This window comes from Podarcis erhardii (genome assembly GCF_964252035.2).
Source record: "Podarcis erhardii genome assembly, chromosome: 12".
NCBI lineage: Eukaryota > Metazoa > Chordata > Lepidosauria > Squamata > Lacertidae > Podarcis > Podarcis erhardii.
The window spans coordinates 1,171,305-1,188,059 of NC_138513.1; the positions used below are offsets into that span (position 1 = coordinate 1,171,305).

The 16,755-nt window shown below is 46.3% G+C and overlaps 2 protein-coding genes across 11 annotated transcripts in view; both read right to left on the reverse strand.

Annotated features, from left to right (window-relative positions):
- Position 1: 1 nt before the first annotated feature.
- On the reverse strand, positions 2-9,024 carry LOC309325937 (uncharacterized protein). Of its 2 annotated transcripts, none has more exons than XM_081834343.1 (6): positions 8,659-9,024; positions 4,376-4,884; positions 4,118-4,199; positions 3,786-3,865; positions 3,003-3,129; positions 2-1,935 (listed from the first exon to the last, which is right to left on the reverse strand). In XM_081834343.1, the coding sequence occupies exons 2-6, from the start codon at positions 4,790-4,792 to the stop codon at positions 686-688; spliced, it is 1,956 nt and encodes a 651-aa protein (XP_081690469.1). In that variant the 5' UTR covers positions 4,793-4,884; positions 8,659-9,024; the 3' UTR covers positions 2-685. The 2 variants fall into 2 exon arrangements, with proteins under 2 accessions (XP_081690469.1, XP_081690470.1); XM_081834344.1 differs by lacking the exon at positions 8,659-9,024 and adding an exon at positions 5,520-5,632.
- A 3,319-nt stretch (positions 9,025-12,343) lies between these two features.
- LOC309325884 (uncharacterized protein) overlaps positions 12,344-16,755 on the reverse strand; it is a 91,063-nt gene continuing 86,651 nt past the window's right edge. For 8 of the 9 annotated variants that reach the window (XM_081834213.1, XM_081834210.1, XM_081834214.1 and 5 more), the window contains 2 exons: positions 15,762-15,888; positions 12,344-15,670 (listed from right to left, as the gene is read on the reverse strand). In XM_081834213.1, the coding sequence (XP_081690339.1) occupies positions 13,038-15,670; positions 15,762-15,888 (2,760 nt within the window). In that variant the 3' untranslated portion in view covers positions 12,344-13,037. The remainder of the gene's footprint in view (positions 15,671-15,761; positions 15,889-16,755) is intronic. The other variant, XM_081834216.1, reaches the window with a different exon arrangement.

The following is a 16,755-nucleotide window of genomic DNA, read 5'->3' on the forward strand; positions in this document are numbered from 1 at the left end:
ATACCCATGTGCCACTCCAAGGCTTTTTATTCTTCCACTCTCACTTCTCTTATTCAGCAGTGAGATGCAGCACCAGCAAAAAGAAAGAAAGAAAAGGAAATGCTATTCTAGGCTGCATCAACAGAAGTATAGTGCCTGGATAGAAGGAAGTCATGCTTGAATCTAACTTGGTCAGACTCCACCTAGAATTCTGTGTCCAGGTTTGGGCACCACAAGTTAAGAAGGATATTGACAAGCTGGAGCATGTGCAGAGGAGGGTGACCAAGATGATCAAGGCTCAGAAAAACAAAGTTTTATGAGGAATGGCTGGATTCAGTATGTTAAGCCTGGAAAAGAGGAGATTGAGAGAAAGTCTGATAGCTATCTTGAAATATTGAAACGGCTGCCACATTGAAGGTGGGGCAAGCTCATATTCTCCTGCTCTGGAGGGTAGGGCCCTAATCAATGGCTTCAAGTTACAAAAAAAGGAGGTTCTGAGTAAACGTCAGGTAGAACCATCTGAGAGTAGGAGGTGTTTGACAGTGGGACCGACTCCTTGGAAGACTGTGGATTCTCCTTCTTTGCAGGTTCTTAAGCGGAGGTTGGATGGCTATCTGTCTTGCATGCTTCAGTTGAAATTACAGCATTACAAGAGGTTGGAATAGATGGCCCTTGGAGCCCCTTCCAACTATAGAATTCTACGTTTCTATGATTCTATGATTGTCCTGGTATGCATTCTTTGATGTGAAGTGAGATTGACTTGCTGACTGAAGCTCTTCCCACATTGCAAGCAGTGATATGGTTTCTCCCCTGTATGAATTCTTTCATGCGCCATGAGATTGGACCGCTGATTGAAGCTCTTTCCACATTCCAAGCACTGATAAGGCTTCTCACCTGTATGAATTCTTTGATGAGCTGTGAGATGGGTGTTCTGACTGAAGTTCTTTCCACATTCCAAGCACTGATAAGGCTTCTCCCCTGTATGAATTCTTTGATGGGACATGAGGTTGGAACTCTGACTGAAGCTCTTTCCACATTCAGTGCACTGATATGGATTCTCAATTGCATGAATTCTTTGATGGGCTGCAAGACTTTCCTTCTGGGTGAAGCTCTTTCTACATTCCAAGCACTTATATGGTTTCTCCCCTGTATGAATTCTTTGATGGGAAGTGAGACTTTCCTTCCAGGTGAAGCTCTTTCCACATTCCATGCACTGATATGGTTTCTCTTCGCTATGAGTTCTTTTATGGGAATTGAGATGGGAGTTCCGACTGAAGGTCTTTCCACATTCCAAGCACTGAAATGGTTTCTCCCCTGTATGAATTCTTTGATGGAAACTGAGATTTAACTTCTGGGTGAAGCTCTTTCCACATTCCAAACACTGAAATGGCTTCTCTCCTGTATGAATTCTTTGATGCACCCTAAGAATGGCACACTGACTAAAGCTCTTCCCACATTCCAGGCAGTGATACGGTTTCTCTCCACTGTGTGTTCTTTGATGGGAAATGAGTTGGGAGTTACGACTGAAGCTCTTTCCACATTCCAAGCACTGATATGGTTTCTCCCCTGTATGAATTCTTTGATGTGAAGTTAGAGTTTCCTTCCAGGTGAAGCTCTTTCCACATTCCATGCATTGATAGGGTTTTTCCCTTGTATGAATTCTTTGATGACAAGTGAGACTTTCCTTCCAAGCGAAGTTCTTACCACATTCCAAGCACTGATATGGTTTCTCCCCTGTGTGGATTCTTTGATGGGCTGTGAGATTAGCCCTATGACTAAAGCTCTTTTCACATTTCAAGCACTGATAGGATTTCTTCCCAAAGGGATTTCTTTTCGAGGAAATGAAATGGGACCTTTGACTGAAGTTACCTTCACACTCAGAATATTTATTTCCCTTCTCTATTGTGTAGACATTTTCCTGGTCTCCCTCATTATTAATTTCCAATTCATCACGACCTGCAACAAAGAGAGAAACGGATCACAGCCTCAGCGAGAAACGCAGCCCTCAATTATTGAATAATGCTAATTAATGCTTGGGAAGAAGGCAGAACTGAAGGCAATTAAAAGTAAGGTCTTACAACAGGCTTCACTGCTTTTGTTGACGGCCATTAATGAACATATTTCTGGGAACCTGAGTGTCAGGAATGCATTAGCAATAAATCACATGGAGTAAGTGAAGTTAACTCTTTAAGAGAAGAAGCAGCCTGCTCAGTAGTGTCAGGCCTTACAAACACAGCAACACTTTCTAGTAGGTCTTGTCCCTATGCCTCTAAGAGTCTAAGATTCTATGATTCCAACGTCAGTCATCTCTTTGGTCAACCAGAAACTGACCTTGCCCCTATAATACAGTTATGAGAACTGAAGGTCCCTGCCTTCCCACAACGGACTAAGCCCCCTCTTCTCCTGGATCCTTCCCAAGCGATCTGAGACTCCGCCGGTGGAATTGTCTCTGCTCCTCCCCCTTCATACCTCTTCTGGTTTAGGAAGATGAGGGGGGGAAGAGGAGCTTGTCACAGCAGGAGGGGGAGACACCCTGGCTTCTTCACCAGCATAATTCTCTTCCTCAGCTTCTGCTTCTGGACTTTTCTCTTCCACAGACTCCCCCTGCTGCTTCCTCCCACTATTGCTCTGTATCCAGCCAGTCCATGAGACAGATTTGAAAAGCCTGGCTCTTTTCTGGCCCAATAATGGAGTTTGCACCATATCCAATGTTAGACATCACTTTGGTCAACCAAACACTAACAGAAGCAGAAAAGAAACAGAAAACCCTGACAGAAGCTACTTCAATTTCCATAAGATATCTGAAGCCTGAATTTCTAAAGGACTAGGCAGTTCAGACCAACCAGGATAAAAAAGGCAAAACTGGAGGATAACTCTATTCACGATTCACTGTGGGGGTATCGGAATCCCAGATGCTCTTGGTGGTGTTATTGTTTTAGCTCCATCAAAACATTGCAGGTTAGTGACACAGAGATACCCATTGAATTTCAAAACAGGTATCATGACCCAACAGGGAGCCTTACCGAGAGAGTCCATAATCCCACAATTCTCCTCCATGACTTCCTTATGCAGAGCTCTCTGGTCAGGATCCAGCAACGCCCACTCCTCGTCTGCAAAATGAACAGCTACATCTCCAAAGCCCACCAGACCCTAAAATAAAAAGGGAAATGTCCCCTTCTTAGACAACATACAGATTATCTACTACACATTGCTCTGTTGTTTTCTGCCTGTTCGTTACTGTTTTGTTTTAATGGAATTGTTTTACTTTACATTTTAATTATGGATGCATATTTAAACTTTTTAACAAAACTGTTTTATTGTGTATTTTAATTACTGGTATTCATATTTGGGGGAATGGGTGGAACTCCAAATGGTGTTCTTCAGATCATTCTGTCTGCTCAAACATTCCAGTTTCCCTCTTTGCTCTCCCTGTCTACTCTTCTGGAGGGAGAAACCTTCACAATGTCACAGGGAGGGGAAGGAGAAGGAAAAGCCATTTAGTGGAACTGGTGGGGCTGGTGAGCCACTGGCCACTGTTATTTTATGATTTTCCAACTGCTTAGAAGCCTATTTTAGCATTAAATGATAAACTTTAAAATGAAACTGAAGCTGCTGATAATTAATACTAGCAACATTCAGGGGGCTAGTTAAGGTGAGGTGGTTGTTCATCATTCTCAGCACAAAAGCCTCTTGGAATGGGCTTTACAGCCATGGCTAAAGGCAGTTTTCAAAGGAGCCAAGAGCAACAGAAGCCTGGCTGCCCCATCTCACAGCCTCTTTCCCCCACAATCCTTCATTCTCCCTACCTGATCTGGTTCCATGGCTGCTGCATCTCTGCCTTCATGCAAAGATGGATAAGCATCTCTGGCCAGCATCATTCTGTCACCTGTGAGAGACAAAGGTAAGTGCCAGGCCATTTTCACATGCTTCTCTTAGAGGTGAAGCAGTGCATCTCTAACTACAGGGGGGCCTGTAAAAAAGTCTCACCTACTGAGTGCATTTTGACATTTGTATCTTAGCTAGCTAAAAATACATGTCCCCACTTTGGGCTCTTGGCCCCTAGTGTCCTCCCCACAGATTAGTGGCAAAATCTACAGAATGTGTGACCAAATGGGAAAAAACCCTCCTTCCTCCTTACCCAGTGGTCTCTCTTTGGTGTCCAATGGAGTCATCTCTGCCTCAGAGGAATCCAGGCCCGTTTCTGCAAAGATAATCTTTCCCTGAAAGGGCAAAAGGGATTGGAAGCAAAGAATGGAGAGGCAAAAGCTTTAGGGGTACCCAATCTCATTCCTTGGAGGCTTTCCAAAAATAGATTGGGGGATTAAGAGAGAATTTTGGGATACTCTCTCTCATGTTCAGAGCCCCTTGGGAATATCCAGAGGAAAGTCTCTCTCACCTGCTTTCTCTCTGCCTGCTTCCTCTCCTCTGCCTGACTCAGGAGGAATCCTTCGGCCAGGGCCACCGCCTGGGAACTGGTCTCCGCTCCACATTCCCTCACCCAGCTCTCCATCTCCGGAGGAAGGACAGCCAGGAACTGCTCCAAGATCACCAGGTCCAGCATCTGAGCTTTCGTGTGCCTTTCTGGCTTCAGCCACTGACGGTCAAGGTGGTGGAGTCGCCTGCAAACCTCTCGAGGTCCTTTGGCCTCCTGGTAGCAGAACTGCCTGAACTGCTGGCTCTGCACATCAGAGCGGACAATGTCCTCCTCACCCAGGATCTTCTGCATGGAGCTTTCCCAGAATCCCCCACTGCTCCCAGTTTGGGTGGCATGGCCTCTTCCTGCTTCAGGGCCAGCAGAGTCTGACCCATCCATCTGGGCTCTGTGGAATCGCCCAAGCGATCGGAAGAAAGCTCTTGGTCCTACTGCCAAGTTCTGTCTTTCCTAAGTAGAGGCCTTTGCAAATCCTATAAAGCAAATACATTGTTCTGTTATGAAATTGTTACACCGCCAGGAAAAGAAAAAGATTCCCGGAATCTTATTAGGAACCAGGGCTGGACTGCAACACAGCCCAGACTCTGAACTTTCTTTTTCAAAAAAGGAAAAGGAGAAGCCAGCATCTAGGCCAGACACCTCCAAACTCGGCCCTCCAGATGTTTTGGGACTCCAACACCCATCATCCCTAGCTAGCAGGACCAGTGGTCAGGTATGGTGGGAATTGTAGTCCTAAAACATCTGGAGGGCCGAATTTGCGGGTGTCTGATCTACGCCTTCTAGAAGGGAAATTACCATGCAAAATTTGCAGGAAACAGGGAAGTTGCAGAGGCGTTTGCAACTTTTACAAAGCAAATACATTGTTTTGTTATGAAATTGATACACAGCCAGGAAAAGAAAAAAGTTCCCAGAATCTTATTAGGAACCAGGGCTGGACTGCAACACAGCCCAGACTCTGAACTTTCTTTTTCAAAAAAGGAAAAGGAGAAGCCTCATGTTACACACAGACCTTCCAGAAACGGCTGTGTGTCTGTGTGTGTGTGTGTGTGTGTGTGTGTGTGTTTGGAATCTGCAGTTTTGAGCATTTGCCTCAATCTCAGGTGCTGACCTCTAATAATGAACCATATGTTGCAGATATTCCTGTAAACTAATTGTGAAATACAAATGACAAGAGAAGACTCGGTCAATTTATCTATATCCTTTCTTATTCTTAGTTTTCTCCTTTTGCTTCAACCCATGTTTCCTGCTTGGCAGGGGGTTGGACTAGATGGCCCTTGTGGTCTCTTCCAACTCTATGATTCTATGATTCATGAGGTATTTTCCCTCAGAGCCAGAGCAGAGTGTGGGGGTGCAGTGAGGTTCCAGCAGAGGGCGGGAGCCTCTCTCTCTCTGATTGGCTGCCAGCCCTTTTGGAGGGAAAATCCGAGGAGCCCTTTCTGAGGGAGAGAGTGGGCAGGGCCTGATCAGAGAGGGGAGAGGGGTATTATTATTATTATTATTATTATTATTATTATTATTATTATTATTATTCGGAGAGGCTCTTTCCTGAGGGAGAACTGGCTCTGATCTGGGGAGAATCTCTCTAGCCAAAAGAAGGAGTCTCACAGCTTAGAGAGGAAGAAGACCCAGTGGAGGGTCTGGGGAGAGTATGGAGGCAGGAATTAATCTGGAGGGCTGAGTCTGAGGAGGCAGGAGAGGGAGAAGCTGTGTGAAGACGGACTAAACCAGGGTCTCCTTCCAGTCAGGAGGGGAGAGATCTGCTAGGAAAAGGAGACCCCCCCCAATGAATAACAAGGCCTGAGAGGATCCCCTGGGTCTGTGGGAAATCCCTCAGGAGTGGGATGACTAAGAGAGAGGCGGATGGGGGAGGGAAAATGCCCCTCGCTCAGGAACCAAAGTATTAGGCTGAGAAGGAAGCTGCGCTGTATTAAAAGTATTTAAGTGTAACCCTGCTCATAACTAAGTAAATGAACAGAAACCGAGTTAATTCTTTTACCTCCTATGGTAGAAACCTGAACTTCCAACTGAAGTGCAACAAGTGAGCTTTTAGCAACTGAAGTTTAAGAAAAGCTGTGACATCTATGTATTTAGTTTAAGTAATAAGTCAACTTTTATTTGAAAGAACGCATCTCCTGACCCCAAATTTGTTTCATTGACCTCTTCTTTTGTAAATAAAACTGTTCTTGTTCGTTCAGCTGTTTCCTAAGACTCTAAATCACTAAGTTTCCTCTCACACAAGATCCTCACAAGGTAGCCTGTGGGAAATTGCAGAAATTTGTGTAATTGGCCTGCCAAGCGGTGGGTCCTCTATATTTCATGGGGGGCAGTTAGCGGGGTGAATCCACTCCTTTCTTAGTTGATGGTCATTGGTGGGATCCAAGAGCCCAAAGCAGGGTGCATCAATTGTCACAGAACTAAAATAAGATTAATGGCTGCCAATGTCCAAATGCCCTCGGCACGTGAGGCTTTTTCTGTGGCCCCTCTCTCGTTCGCCATGCACAGCTCCACCTCTGACTTCTCATTCACCTTTCTGTCTCACAGATGGCGGAGGGATTCTGGCAAGACCGCCTCATCCATCTTTTCTTGCTGGCGGAGGAGAAGTCGCGGCTGTGGAACCAGACGAGGTGGGGAGAAGGAGCATGGGGGGGGAGGAGAGACTGGGGGGTGTAATTGGCGTACCATGAGGTGGGTCTGCTATATTTAATGGGGGGCAGCTGGTGGGGTGAATCCGCTACACATGGGGTGGGGGAGATAAAGCCTAAACCGGGGTCAACAACCTTTTTCAGCAGGGGGCCGGTCCACCGTCCCTCAGACCTTGTGGGGGGCTGGACTATATGGGGAGGGGGGAATGAACAAATTCCTCAGCCCCACAAATAACCCAGAGATGCATTTTCAATAAAAGGACACATTCTGGATCCACCCCGCCTCCTCCCCCAAGCAGGAAGAGACCCCCCACTCCTGCAGGGGGGCCCTGACCCCTCCCTGGCCCAGCCCCCCCTCCTCCCTGCTCTTTCTCCTCCCCCAAGAGGGGCGAAGACTGACTCCAGCCTGACTGACTGAGACTCAAGAGGACTAGACGGGGCTCTGGACCCCCAGGAGACTCCTCTGCTATGGCAGCAAACTCAAGTCTGGGGGGGTGAAAGCCATTGTTTCCCCACAAAGCGGTGAGCAGCGTTTGCTATAATAATGATAATAATAATAATAATAATAATAATAATAATAATAATCTATTTGTACCCTGCCTATCTGGCTGGGTTTCCCCAGCCACTCTGGGCAGCTTCCAAAAAAATATTAAAATACTGTAATACATCAAACATTAAAAGCTTCCCTAAACAGGGCTGCCTTCAGATGTCTTCTAAAAGTCTGGTAGTTGTTGTTCTCATTGACATCTGGTGGTGGGGCGTTCCACAGGGTGGGCGCCACCACCGAGAAGGCCCTTTGTCTGGTTCCCCATACCTTGGCTTCTCGCAGTGAGGGAACCGCCAGAAGGCCCTCGGCGCTGGACCTCAGTGTCCGGGTAGAACGATGGGGGTGGAGGCCCTCCTTCAGATATACTGGACCGAGGCCGTTTAGGGCTTTCAAGGTCAGCACCAACACTTTGAATTGTGCATGGAAAGGTACTCGGAGCCGATGTAGGTCTTTCAAGACCGGTGTTATATGGTCTTGGCGGCTGCTCCTAGTCAGCAGTCTAGCTGCAGCACTCTGGATTAGTTGTAGTTTCCGGGTCACCTTCAAAGGCAGCCCCACGTAGAGCCCATTGCAGTAGTCCAAGCGGGAGATAACCAGAGCATGCACCACTCTGGCGAGACAGTCCGCAGGCAGGGAGGGTCTCATCCTGCATACCAGATGGAGCTGGCAGACAGCTGCCCTGGACACAGATTTGACCTGCGCCTCCATGGACAGCTGTGAGTCCAAAATGACTCCCAGGCTGCACACCTGGTCCTTCAGGGGCACAGGTACCCCATTCAGGACCAGGGAGTCCTCCACACCTGCCCGCCTCCTTTCCCCCAAAAACAGTACTACTGTCTTGTCAGGATTCAACCTCAATCTGTAAGACGCCAGTTTACTGTAAAGGAAGAACAGGGTTGCAGCCCTCCTGCAAAACCACCCGCCGCCCCCCCGGCTTTGCAGGGAGCAAGGAGGGGGTGCAGAATCCTGGGGGGCACGCATGACCTGGACACGGCCCCCCTGCACCCTCGCCTGCAGCCCTGGGACCCCCAAAGGGAGGAGAGAGAGAGGAGACTCACCCGATTGCAGCAGGAGCCACCCAGGCAGCAAAGCTGGCAAAGGAGAAACACAAAACATCCACCGCCCGCCCCCCCCTTGCAGGAAGTGACTAGGGAGGGGGGAGGGAGGGGCTTTGGTTCTGGAAGACCTGTCCCCCCCCCCCCTTCTGTTCTCTCCTCTCTAGGAATTCGGCTCAGTTTCTTTTAACCCTTTGCAAGCCAAACATCCCAAGCACATCCCCCCCCCTCTCTCTGCGTTTTCTTCCTCCACAGCCGGAGCGCAGGAGGAGCCCCGCGCATTGCTGCCCCCCCCCCAGATGCTGTGTTTTGGGGGATCTGAGCTGGTCTCTCCCTTGGCCAGAAAAAGCTTGCAGGGGAAGCGTGCCCCCCCCCCTCCCGGGCTGCATCTCCTTTCATCCCCATCCTCGCCTCCTGATTGGCTGTAGCCAAAACCAGACAAGAAGGAACCAGATCCCACGTGCAGCTGAGTCCCGTTCACGGATCGCCCTTCCCCGCAAGGCTGCGGGCCTGGCGAGTTGAAGGATGGGGGGGTTGAAGGGGGTGGATGTAGGGGGGGTCCCACCCCTTCAAGCCAGCGTCCCTGTCCCACCCCCTTCCTTCCTTCCAGTCTTCTGGGGCCTGATCCTGGACGCCCAGGAAGACACCTCTGCCACTGTAATCCACTGGTCTACAGATGCCTCAGAGGGTTAGCTACCATTTTCATTGTCCCGTTAACTTGCATATAGTAGGTATCTAGTTCACAAAAATATTCTCTGCAGAAAATTTTAGTTTCTTCTGATCGGCCATAATTATACAAACCAGCACTTTCTCCCAAACCCTAGTACTGTTAGGTATATTAAAAGGTAAAGGACCCCTGGACAGTTAGGTCCAGTCAAAGACAACTATGGGGTGTGGCGCTCATCTCGCTTCAGGCTGAGGGAGATGGCTTTTGTCTGCATACAGCTTTTCCTGGTCACGTGGCCAGAATGACTGAACCGCTTCTGGAGCAATGGAACACCATGACGGAAGCCAGAGCGCACGGAAACGCCCTTTACCTTCCCGCCGCAGTGGTACCTCTTTATCTGCTTGCACCAGTATGCTCTCAAACAGCTAGGTTGGCAGAAGCTGGGACAGAGCAATAGGAGCTCACCGCTGTCAAGTGGATTTGAACCACCAGCCTTCTGAATGGCAAGCCCAAGAGGCTATAAACCAATGTTTCAGGGAGACATTGTCCTTACCACATCTCCAGCATAATGCAACCTTAGCAAATCCTTTTTATACAGACCTCTATGTGGAGTCCAACAGATTCTAAAATACGTTCCCACCGTCCAGATAATATTGACATTTCTCATTCTTTATTCCAATCATTCCTTAAGGACTACATATCAAACCTATTTATTGTTAGTAAAAGGTAAAGGGACCCCTGACCATTAGGTCCAGTCATGGCCAATTCTGGGGTTGCGGTGCTCATCTCACTTTATTGGCTGAGGGAGCCAGCGTACAGCTTCCGGGTCATGTGGCCAGCATGACTAAGCCGCTTCTGGCAAACCAGAGCAGCACAGGGAAAGGCCGTTTACCTTCCCGCCAGAGTGATACCTATTTATCTACTTCCACTTTGACATGCTTTTGAACTGCTAGGTTGGCAGGAGCAGGGACTGAGCAATGGGAGCTCACCCTGTCACGGGGATTCGAACCGCCTTCTGATCGGCAAGTCCTAGGCTCTGTGGTTTAACCCACAGCGCCACCCGCGTCCCTTTATTGTTAGTAGGTAGGTATAAAAAGTAATTCCTTTTTTTTTTTAATAATATTTATTCCAGTTTTAAAGGTTACAAAAAGAAAACAGTAAATTAAGCAAGAAAAAACAAGACAATACATCACAATAGATACAAACAAACAAAAAGGGGGGAAAACACACAGAAAAATATAAACAGTTAAGAGGGGGGAAAAACAAATCAAACCTTCCCATAACTTGCTCATTTGCTTGTTTCCTTGACTTCCTCACACCTCCCTTTTTTGTATTCTAGTTCAATTAGATATTTCAGCAAATCCTTTCCATCTTTGTTTTTATCCTAATAATTTATCTTAACATACTATAATTTTACATTCTTTTCTTTCACCAATTAACAATCCATTTTTACTTAATCCTTTACATCCTTTCTGCTAAAACCACATAACTTCATTCCAACATCCTTCTAACATTCCTTAATTTTACAATGTTTCTGTAGATAAACTTCCACCTATAAAAAGTAATTCCTGGCTTTCTAGTTTCAAGTGAATTGCTCAGTTGTTCCAGTATCTCACATGTCTCAGAAACTGAGAAAGCTCCTGGCCCAAGGAGACCAGTTAGGAGATGTTGTAACTGAAGATATTGCCTCCGGGCCCCAACTGGTAGATGATATTTTTGTCTTTGAGCAGCATAACTATAACATTCCTCATCTATCACTTGCTCCAGAGTCAATACACCTGTTTCCACTCAAATTTTCCATAGTACCATCTTTTTAGCAATTTTTACTATGGGGTTTCCCCACAGGGCGAGTTTGGCATGCAAGTATAGATCAACTTTATTTTTATTAGGCAATATGTTCCATATCTTTCTAAATGACTTTGTTGTTTCTAGAGTCACCTGGGATTTCAAATATTTTGATCCTAGTATTCTCCAGCCCACCAAAGGGGCTGTATGTGCATATTCTAAGGTCACGTCGGAAAATTAAGACCAACAATGAGTTTCCAGTATTTAATACATGACAGTGTTGTAGTTGTTTAGTCGTGTCTGACTCTTCGTCACCCCATGGACCAGAGCACGCCAGGCACTTCTGTCTTCCACTGCCTCCCGCAGTTTGGTCAAAATACATGACAGTAGATAAGTATAAAGGCATTCACCCTTGACTGGCTATTACCTGATGAATTTGCTAGAGTCCTTCCCAATGTGTCCAAAGCTCTTGGAAAAAATCCTCCATAAACTTAGTTGCTTGAGCCCAAGTAGGAGAATTGGTAACCCCATTACTATCCATGAGAGTTGAGATTCCAAAATAGTGAGGCTTTTACTTGAGTTGTTTTCACACAAGACAACATGGATGTTCTCCCTCTGCTGCTGGCTTTCTAGCTGTGGCCTTGAAGCACACTCCTCCGATCCTCTCCCTGGTGCTGATCCTGCCTTCCCTTCCTGACAGCTGGGGACCTGAGCACTAAGGAAGTTCTCCGGCTGGTGCGGTAGTCAGTTTCCCTTGGATAGAACACCCATGTACCACTCAAAGGCTTTTCATTCTTCCACTCTCCCTTCTCCTCTTCAGCAGTGCAGTGCAGCAGCAGCAGACAAAGCTGATGCTATTCTAGGCTGCAACAACCGAAGTGTAGTGTCTGGATTGAGGGAAGAAATAGTCACGCTGTATTCCAAGTTGGTTAGACTCCATCAGAGTTCTGTGTCCAGTTTTGGGCACCACAATTTAAGAAGGATATTGACAAGCTAGAACATGCACAGAGGAGGGTAACCAAGATGATCAAGGGTCACATGGAAGATGGAGCAAGCTTGTTTTCTGCTGCTCCAGAGGGTAGGATCCAAATGGCTACACATCAGGAAGAAAATTCTGATGGTGACCTCTCCTTCCTTGCAGGTTCATCACCAGAGGTTGAACGACTATTTGTCAGGCATGCTTCAGCAGACACTCCAGCACTCCAAACAATTCTCTGTTTCTATGCCTCTCCTAATAGGCATCCTTTAATGGGAAGTGAGTTGGGCTCTCTGACCGAAGCTCCGTCCACATTCTGAGCACCGTTAGGCTTTGTCCCCTGTGGGAATTCTTCCATGGGCTGTGAGACTTGTCTTCTGGGCAAAGCTCTTCCCACATTCCAAGCCCTTATATGGTGTCTCCTCCCTGTGAGTTCTTTCATGTGAAGTGAGACTTCTCTTCCAACTGAAGCTCTTATATGGCTTCTCCGCTGTATGAATTCTATTTTTTTAATCATTTATTTTAGATTTTTATTTTTTAACAATGTCTATAATCATTACATTACATTCGGATTTCAATTTTCCCCTTCCCTGTGGACTTCCCCCAACTTCCATCACTAGTTTATTACATCTTATATTACATTCTGCTGTTTATATTTACTTCTATACTCTCATATTAGGTTTCCTATTTTTGTAAAAAAAATTGCAAATGTTTATTTAAATCATGCCAATGACTCTTTTTGTTGTTGTTTCTGCAGATATGACGTAAAAGGTTCCCATTCTTTTTCAAAGTCACTATTGTCTTTTCCCTGACAGTTTATCTGTTAGCTTTGCCAACTCTGCCAACTCATCAGCTTCTCTTGCCATTGTTCTGTAGCCTTACGAGGCTATGCCCTCGGGTGGGGAAAAATATTGCGCTTCGAATGATGCTCTTTCCACATTCTGAGCACTGGTATCATTTGTCCCCTGTGTGAATTCTTCGATGGACGGAGAGCTGGGCACTCTGACTGAACCTTTTTTTACATTCCAAGCACTCATACGATTTCTCCCCTGTATGAAGTCTTTCATGGGCTGTTAGATTGACCTTCCAAGCGAAGCTCTTTCCACATTCCATGCACTGATATGGTTTATCCTTGCTGTGAGTTCTTTGATGCGAACTGAGATGGGAGTACCGACTGAAGCTCTTTCCACATTCCAAGCACTGAAATGGCTTTTCACCTGTATGAATTCTTTGATGGAAACTTAGATTTAACTTCTGGGTGAAGCTCTTTCCACATTCCAAACACTGAAATGGCTTCTCCCCTGTATGGATTCTTTGATGCTGCATGAGAGATGCTTTATGAGTGAAGCTCTTCCCACATTCCAAGCACTCAAAGGGCTTCTCCCCTGTATGGATTCTTTGATGCTGCATGAGAGATGCTTTATGAGTGAAGCTCTTCCCACATTCCAAGCACTCAAAGGGCTTCTCCCCTGTATGGATTCTTTGATGTGACACGAGACCTATTCTCTGACTGAATCTCTTCCCACATTCCAAGCACTCAAAGGGCTTCTCCCCTGTATGGATTTTTTGATGCCGCATGAGACCAATTCTCTGACTGAATCTCTTCCCACATTCCAAGCACTCAAAGGGCTTCTCCCCTGTATGGATTCTTTGATGGGACACGAGACCAATTCTCTGACTGAATCTCTTCCCACATTCCAAGCACTCAAAGGGCTTTTCCCCTGTATGGATTTTTTGATGCCGCATGAGACCAATTCTCTGACTGAATCTCTTCCCACATTCCAAGCACTCAAAGGGCTTCTCCCCTGTATGGATTCTTTGATGCCGCATGAGATCTGCTTTATGAGTGAAGCTCTTCCCACATTCCAAGCACTCAAAGGGCTTCTCCCCTGTATGGATTCTTTGATGTGACACGAGACCAATTCTCTGACTGAATCTCTTTCCACATTCCAAGCACTCAAAGGGCTTCTCCCCTGTATGGATTCTTTGATGCCGCATGAGATCTGCTTTATGAGTGAAGATCTTCCCACATTCCAAGCACTCAAACAGCTTCTCCCCTGTATGGATTCTTTGATGGTACACGAGACCTGCTCTTTGAATGAAGCTCTTCCCACATTCCAAGCACTCAAAGGGCTTCTCCCCTGTATGAGTTCTTTGATGTGAAACCAGACAATCCTTCCGGCTAAAGCTCTTCCCACATTCCATGCACTGATATGCTTTCTTCTCGCTGTGACTTCTTTCATGGGAAGTGAGACTGCTCTTCTGACTGAAGCTTTTTTCACATTGCAAGCACTTATACGGTTTTTCCCCTGTATGAATTCTTTGATGGGAAGTCAGACTTTCCTTCCGAATGAAGCTCTTTCCACATTCCAAGCACTGAAATGCCTTTTCCGCTGTATGAGTTGTTTGATGGGATGTGAGACTTCTTTTCTGGATGAAGCTCTTTCCACATTCCAAACACTGATATGGTTTCTCCCCTGTATGAATTGTTTTATGGCCTGTGAGACTTCTTTTCTGGATGAAGCTCTTTCCACATTCCAAACACTGATATGGTTTCTCCCCTGTATGAATTCTTTGATGGGTTGTGAGATGGGCACTCTGACTGAACCTCTTTCCACATTCCAAGCACTGATATAATTTCTCCCCTGTATGAATTCTTTGATGGGAAGTCAGACTGTCTTCCCGGGTGAAGCTCCTTCCACATTCCAAACACTGATATGGTTTCTCTCCAGTATGAATTCTTTGATGAAGAGTGAAATGATGCTTCTGACTGAAGCTCTTTCCACATTTCATGCACTTATAGGGATTCTCCTTGCTGTGAGTTCTTTGATGGCCTGTGAGACATATCTTCCGGATGAAGCTCTTTCCACATTCCAAGCACTGATATGGTTTCTCCCCTGTATGAATTCTTTCATGGGCTGTTAGACTGACCTTACAGGCAAAGCTCTTTCCACATTCCAAGCACTTATAGGGTTTCTCCACACTGTGAGTTCTTTTATGGGAACGGAGATAGGATTTCCGAATGAAGCTCTTTCCGCATTCCAAGCACTGATATGGTTTATCCCCTGTATGAATTCTTTGATGAAGATTGAGATTATCCTTCCGACTGAAGCTCTTTCCACATTTCATGCACTGATACGATTTGTCCTTGCCGTGAGTTCTTTGATGAGAACTGAGATTGTAGTACCAACTGAAGCTCTTTCCACATTCCAAGCACTGATATGGTTTCTCCCCTGTATGAATTCTTTCATGGGCTGTTAGATTGACCTTCCAAGCAAAGCTCTTTCCACATTCCAAGCACTTATAGGGTTTCTCCACGCTGTGAATTCTTTGATGGGAACGGAGATAGGATTTCTGAATGAAGCTCTTTCCACATTCCAAGCACTGATATGGTTTCTCCCCTGTATGAATTCTTTGATGAAGAGTGAGATGATCCTTCCGACTGAAGCTCTTTCCACATTCCAAGCACTGATAGGGTTTCTCCCCTGTATGAATTCTTCTGAAGCTTTCTATACGCTCCAAATATTGATACCGCTTCTCCATTGTGTAGATTTGGTCTCCCTCATTCTTCCTTTCTGATTCACCATCTGCAACAAAAAAGAAACGGATCACAGCCTCAGGGACTGAATTTCAAAAAGAATTCCAAAAGAGATATTGTAATCCAAAAGGCAGCCTTACCAAGAGACTCCATGATCCCACGATTCTCCTCCATTACTTCCTTATACAGAGCTCTTTGGTCAGGATCCAGCAACTCCCATTCCTCATCTGTGAAATGAACAGCTACATCTTCAAAGCACACCAGACCCTAAAATAAAAAGGGAAAGGTCCCGTTCTTAGACAACATACAGATTATCTACTACACATTGCTCTGTTGTTTTCTGCCTGTTCATTGCTGTTTTGTTTTAATGTAATTGTTTTGCTGTACATTTTTATTATGGATGCATATTTTAATGTTTTAACAAAACTGTTTTTGTGTGTGTATTTTAATGACTGGTATTAAGCTTTTGGGGGAAAGGATGGAATGCCACATGGTGATCTTCTCTCTATAACGCTCTATAACAAAGTAAGGAGAAATGTCTGTGCGTGTTATTGAGAGAATGTGTGGTCCCTGGAGCCGACTGACCCGAGTGCAGAGGCAAAAATCAGGCAAAAAGCAGATCGTGCGGAGGAGGGAAGGCTGCAGAAGCGAGGCTGCTGCTTTCCTGCATTCTGCCTCAGGGTCTTACTGCCCACCCGCTTCTGTTTTCAGTTGCTGTGTTTGCTCAAACGCAACAAAGAGCAGGGAAATCCCCTGCCCTCCTGGCAAGCAGAGGGGAAAGGAAAGGATCGCGTCCTTCCTTCTAATTCCTTCCTAGTCACACTGCGCGCAGGCTCCAGCCCACCCGGCTCAAGTTCCGTCGGCTAGGAGCGCAGCCGACAGCCACCACCTCCTCCTCTCTGTGCTCCAGTGCTGCTGCTGCTGCGTCCAGCATTCTAGGGACTCACAGGCAGCCGGAAAACATGCAGGTTGGAGGGGGGGAGGCTGGCTTGGGAAGGGGGAACTTTTGCCTTCCTTTCCTCCCTCCCGTTAAACCCCTCTCCTGCATTGTTAGCCAGCTGCTTCTCTGCACACCCCTCTCATGCTCCTTGTCCCTTCTGTTTTTCTTCCCTCCCCACTTAAAACGTGGTTACA

Coding starts and splice junctions, on each gene's coding strand:
- LOC309325937 (XM_081834343.1), bottom strand. CDS start 4,792: ATGGATGGGTCAGACTCTGCTGGCCCTGAAGCAGGAAGAGGCCATGCC. Junction 4,200..4,375: donor AGCAGGCAGAGAGAAAGCAG/GTGAGAGAGACT, acceptor TTGCCCTTTCAG/GGAAAGATTATCTTTGCAGA. Junction 1,936..3,002: donor TGGGATTATGGACTCTCTCG/GTAAGGCTCCCT, acceptor TCTTTGTTGCAG/GTCGTGATGAATTGGAAATT.